Genomic DNA, 6,000 nt, shown 5'->3' with positions numbered 1-6,000 from the left:
ACCCTGTTCCAATAAAATTTAATGTGCCAGAAGAAATTTAAGTTATCAGTAACATGTCCACAGTGCCCTAGTGAAGAATAGAGAGAAAGAAATGGTCTTTTTACACTAAAATTAATTAAGCAATAATTCCCATTTAGTCAGTGGGAGTTGTCCCTACTTACCCAAAAGGTTAAGGCTATCCTTCAAGCACTACAGATGCACACTCAACTGAATTTTTGAATAATGATGTCACCTAGAAAAGTTTCATTATTTCCACGTACGATCAAACTGTTAAAATATATATTTTTAGACCATTATATAAACTTGGGGATCGAAATTGTGTTTATTTATTGAAAGTCTCACTAAAATCCAGTGTTTTTGAAGTTACTTTGGATCAAGTAATGAACACACTATTTTCATATATTAGTCTTTCATGGAGTATACCTGAGATGCATGTCATAATTTTTTTTTCGACGGAAGATTATTCGCCATCCATTTTTTTTTTAGCAGGGATTCAATTTGAAATACATGTTTGTTTTTACAAACTTCAGTTAGATACACATGCTTGTTTAAGTTAACAATTATGGCAATCATCAGTTAAGGCACATTCGATAAGAAGTTTTACTTCTAATCTATTGTTTATTAAAGTCAAAGCATACCTGACTTGATTTTTTAAGTGTTAATTTGTTGTCCACTGATAAAATTAATTTCAGAATTAAAGAACTTGTCAAAACAAAACAACTCTAGTCATGAGTGCAAACAATATTTATTTTTTAAACATATTTTCGACATGCACAATATGTCAAAAGTAATATACCATCATCTCGCAAAATCATAGATATAAAAACATTATTGACGATATGAAATTGCAGAAAAGATGGGACTTTCAGTGCATTGTTAAAAGTCGTACAAACGTATCAGAGGTTGATTCAGGAGTTCTTTAGTAGACTTTCTCTGAAAGAAATAAAAACAAAGATAAAATTATTCTAAATTCAGAACTTATTAAAATACAATAACTTCATAGTTAAAAATAAGGATCGGGATTCAGTGTGTAACTACTTACTGCTATATCCTCTTGATGAGTAGCCTAGTCCTCCTAGTCCGCCTCCTAGTCCTCCTCCTAATCCGCCGAGTCCGTATCCTCCATATCCTCCAAGACCTCCTAGGCTTCCACCAAGTCCTCCGAGTCCACCTCCTAGTCCTCCCAGGCCATATCCTCCATAACCTCCTAATCCTCTACCTAGGCCTCCACCTAATCCTCCTAAGCCATATCCGCCATATCCTCCTAGGCCTCCATATCCTCCTAGGCCGCCATATCCACCAAGGCCTCCACCAAGTCCTCCAAGTCCATATCCTCCATATCCGCCGTATCCACCCAGTCCTCCTAATCCCATGCCTCCTCCTAGTCCAAGGCCTCCGCCGTATCCACCTCCATAGGGGTAGGAGTTGTAGGAGTTGTAATAGCTATATCCTGAACCCAATCCACCAAGACCAGGACCAAGTCTGCCGAGGCCTCCTAGAGAGCCGAGGCCACCAAGACCCCCTCCTAGGCCAGAACCCAGGCCATATCCTCCATAGCCCCCGTATCCGTAGTTAAAGGCTGATGACAACCCACACACGATTCCAAAAACAACAAGAGCCAACATGGTTCTACTGCAATAAATGTTCAAAAGCATTTTATTTTTAATTCTTAAATCACGATGTCTTTTAATAAAAATATTATCAGGCCAGCTTGAAATAATGTTAAACGCCCTCTTTCGACTTAGAATAAAAAAAATTGGATCGGCAGATAGATGAAGAAATTATTACAATATTTTTTTAGTAGAAAATTTCAATTTCAATGCTAAATTTTTGAAATATATTTTCCTGCAAAGATAAAAATTTAATTGATTACTGGAGGTAAAATAGTTTTGAGTCGAGCCATTTTTAGCCAGTCGGTCAGGAAAGGGTAACCAAACAATTTCTCAAAGATGGTTTATACTAGTATATAGCTTCACCGTTTCCATACACTTTTCTAAATAGGAGCTTACCTTGGATCTTTGATGTATTCTGCTGTACCTCCGATTCTTGAATGGAAGTTCCAAGAAGTTCCTCTTATTTATATTGTCCAATAATGTTTCTGTGGTTTTTTATGACATTTGTTGATGAATAAGTTGACTAAAAACAGGATTATTTTTTCTGTATAAGACATAAAAACAGGTGTATATTGTGTTTGAACGACCGCAATTTATCAATCATTATAGCGTACATTAAAGTTATATAAATTACGTCGTAATTGTGGGGTCCACGTGATTTAACTTAAATGTGCATTTAATATCAGATGTAATGTGACAGTGAATAAATAGAAAACTTTCAAAAATTCATACTTCAGAATAAATGCATTTACAGGAGGGGGGGGGGGGGGGTCTTTCTCAAAGTCCAGAAACTTTTAACGAGTTTTTAGTTATTTAACATAAACATAATCCTGAGTTTTAAATATCGGTTATGGCTAAATATTTAATTAAATAAAAAAATAGCTTCTTTCAGCAACATCCCTTTATTTAAGATAAGAGATTCATTTATTTAAAGGGGTAGGAGATTAAGAAACTCGTTGAAATGTGAGAGAGTGCTTTTCTATTTTTTTCTCACTGATACCAAAATACGACTGGCAGTATTTCCTTTTTTAATGGACTTTTGGTTTGATTGCTGGTCGCATTTCTCAAATAGCACTCTCAACTTAATTCAAATATTAATATCTATTTATATACTGTATATAAAAGCTTGGATTTTTTTTGGTGTAAGTTGAAGCTTTATCTCTAAAAGCTTTGTAAGCGTATAATTTGGCTGCATGGTTAGAAGTTGATCAAATTATACAAAAAAGTTACATGTGAAAAAATGGGAAAAGGTCTTTGACTTCCAGAACATTCCCTCACTATCACTCTAGGTAAAAATGAATCACCACTGGATGTACTTTCAATCCTTGCTTCCAATCTATGACCCTGAAAATGTGTCCAAAATTTGTATGTCATCATGTTACACAACATATACACGGAAATTAAATTATTTGTTAGCAACAATCAACATCAATTTTTTTTCTTAATCGTGTATGAATGAACCACACAACCACACAAATATCACATTTCTAAAATATTGCGATGTAGAACCCTTTTCCGTTGATATTTCCAGAGTTTTACAGATGTTGTGCGTCTTGCTTTTGGTCACAAAGGAGTTTTTCTTTAACTAAAAGAATATGAAGAATATTGCTTTTTTTTAATTTGGATAAAATTTATTTTATCTTTAGTTACTATAAATATAGAATTACCATGAAGTGCTGTCATATACATTTAAGCAAAGATAAATGAAAATAAATAAATAAATAACACGAGCTTAAAAAAAAACAAAACATACATTTAATTTTAAAAAAAAAGACTAACAATGTTTAAAAATATTTTGTTTTTCATTGAATAACTGACTTAAAATCATTGTAAGATGGAATTTGTCAAAATCTTAAATAACTCTATAGACATCCTTCTGATACGCCTGAGTTTGAGACATAGTAGTTATGATAACTCGTTGAATTTTAGATATATATTAATTAAATAAAGTCATAAATGGATATCTTAATGAAATTAATATAGACATTAATTATTTATTTACATTGTCTGAAAGAAAACTTGAAAACCTTTCACTTATATCCTACTTTCTATAAAGAAATATCCTGTTATTTGAATGAATCCAAAAAGGAAATAGAAGTATCAAATCTATCCAATGTCAAATTTGCACGACAACCACTTTAGAATAACATTTTATATCAATTTAAAGGTTCAATATACTTTAAATTTCAATATGCCTGAAAAATTGGATTGCAAGTAAAATTTTGTATACGAAAGATCCCTTTGACGAAAATGGTAACTTTAAATCATTGCAAAAAATTTCTAATACCCCGGTACTCTGATAAATAAATCGAACTGGTTGTGTGAATACAAGATTTTAAAAAAAGTAGTAGCGAAACATAGTAATATTTTGATATGAAGTGTTGTGTTTTTACCAAGACAACTTCTGTAAATACTTAAAATTTTATCAATGGTTTTCAGTGTTTTACAGATTAAAAAAATATGAGAACATGTTGTCTAAAAAGTTAGATATCCATGTTATCAATCAATATTAAACCGAAATTTTTGTGTGAGTAAAGATTACTTGTGTAATATTTATACAAATTAAATTAAACTCATGTATGATAAACATCTTGGTGAATTTGATTATAAATTGCTGAATAATATTCTATGATATGATTCATTTTTACAAAAATGAAAATTAAGAGCAAATGAAAAATGTGAGTTTTGTGGAAATGAAAATGAAGATATGACATTTTTTTTTGATTGTGATGTAGCTGCAATAATGTAGCCCTCTCCGATTTTTTTATCTGATATTTTCTAGCTGCAATAATGTAGCCCTCTCCGATTTTTTTATCTGATATTTTCTGGAGAGGGCTACAATTCCATCGCATCTCCGTAATGGTGCAAATATATTTTTTTGATACAGGTGATTGGAGGCAAAATAAATTATTTTTACATTAAACTTACTTCTTATAAGACGGAATTTTTATTCACTGTCAACAACATAGCCTGTTAAACTCGAAAACCATGTAAAATAAATCTGTGTCTTTCCCAGCAGCCATGACAGTTCACGCGTGACGTAGTGAGACTTTCGCTTGAAATTTGGAACAACCAAATAAAGCAAATGTCGATGTTTACAAACGATTGTGCTATAATATATTACAAAAACATCGATAAATAAGACCATTTCAAGTGTTATTTTTGCGCAAACAGCGATACGTATGCTTAAAATAAGGGAATTCCTAGTTATCCGCTCCTATAGAACCTAAATTCTTTGACTGTCCCAAAATACAATCCATCAAGGTCAGTAAACATGGCGGATAAATTCAAGTTAAGCTGTTGACACACACGTAAAATAACCGATATATGGATCGCTGTGAATATTTTTGGATTATTTATGTTTTGCATAATTACATATTTGGATTCCAGGTAAGAGATGATAATAAAATAGCCGTTTACTGATAATTTGAGCCGACATCCGTGCGGGAGTGATCCACTGCCGCATCTGCGCCATTATAGAGATCCTAAGGAGTTGTAGCCCTCTCCCCAAAAAAAAATCGGAGAGGGCTACATTATTGCAGCTAATTGTGATGATGTAAAAGGTGTATGGCAAAAGTTGAATATTGTTATGAACAATGATGTGCAATGGAAACATATTGTCTTGGAAACAGATTCAAGAATTCTTTTTTACAATATTATAACATCATAATTGGCATATAAAATATATAAATTTAAAATGAAGAGCAGAATAGAAAATATTATACAAGAGAAGTCCACATTAGAAAATATCATTAGAGGTTAATTAGAAAAAGATATAGATTTCAGGTTAAAATTTTTAAAAAAAAAACATGCAAGTTCAAAGATCCACTTAAACTTCTAACAAATCTAAATACCCGGGGTAACTGGCAGTTGTAGATGGGTATGGATGTTTGAAATTTATCATGAATAGCTTGCATTTGGGTGTCTTTTAAAACCAATTATCAATAACTAAAACAGGGACCCCTGGAAATTTCAGAGCTGGGGTCAGTTACTAAGAGGAGTAAGCACCCCTTGTTTACCCGTTACTCTCATTGTGAGCCCTATGTTCTGAGCAGATAGACTTAGTAAAATTCAGCTCAAAGTAAAAGCCTAACCATTGGTTTGAAGCAGGCAAAAGATAGACAATATTTGGTAAGAAGGTCCTTATAACCATCACAAGAAATATTGACTTTAAAGGAGGCTGTTGAAATTCCTGTAACATCAACTTATCATATCATTAAATGACGATTGAAAAAAATCAGATAATTGATTGTGGTCTCCTCTTTCAAAAACCTTTGTCAATGTAAATAAGATATCTCTGGTCTAAAATTTCTTTTATTTTCGATATTTTTTTTCCTTGTGAATAGAAACCTCTTTTGTTAATTTTATAAGGTCTTTGGAAACAGTT

General features: G+C 32.3%; 1 protein-coding gene across 1 annotated transcript; it reads right to left on the bottom strand.

Annotated features, from left to right (window-relative positions):
* Nucleotides 1-728: 728 nt before the first annotated feature.
* On the bottom strand, nucleotides 729-2,255 carry LOC134259764 (acanthoscurrin-2-like). Its single transcript, XM_062742369.1, has 3 exons — nucleotides 2,010-2,255; nucleotides 1,043-1,632; nucleotides 729-933 (listed from the first exon to the last, which is right to left on the bottom strand). Exons 2-3 carry the CDS (start codon nucleotides 1,623-1,625, stop codon nucleotides 920-922), a joined length of 597 nt encoding a protein of 198 aa, XP_062598353.1. The 5' UTR covers nucleotides 1,626-1,632; nucleotides 2,010-2,255; the 3' UTR covers nucleotides 729-919.
* Between the last annotated feature and the right edge of the window lie 3,745 nt (nucleotides 2,256-6,000).

The sequence above is a fragment of the Saccostrea cucullata genome, unplaced genomic scaffold (genome assembly GCF_032062105.1).
Source record: "Saccostrea cucullata isolate Sc308-1 unplaced genomic scaffold, CSIRO_AGI_Scuc_v1 ctg452, whole genome shotgun sequence".
Taxonomy (NCBI): domain Eukaryota; kingdom Metazoa; phylum Mollusca; class Bivalvia; order Ostreida; family Ostreidae; genus Saccostrea; species Saccostrea cuccullata.
Note: the sequence above shows the minus strand (reverse complement) of the source record. Positions and strands in the feature narration are given on the sequence as shown.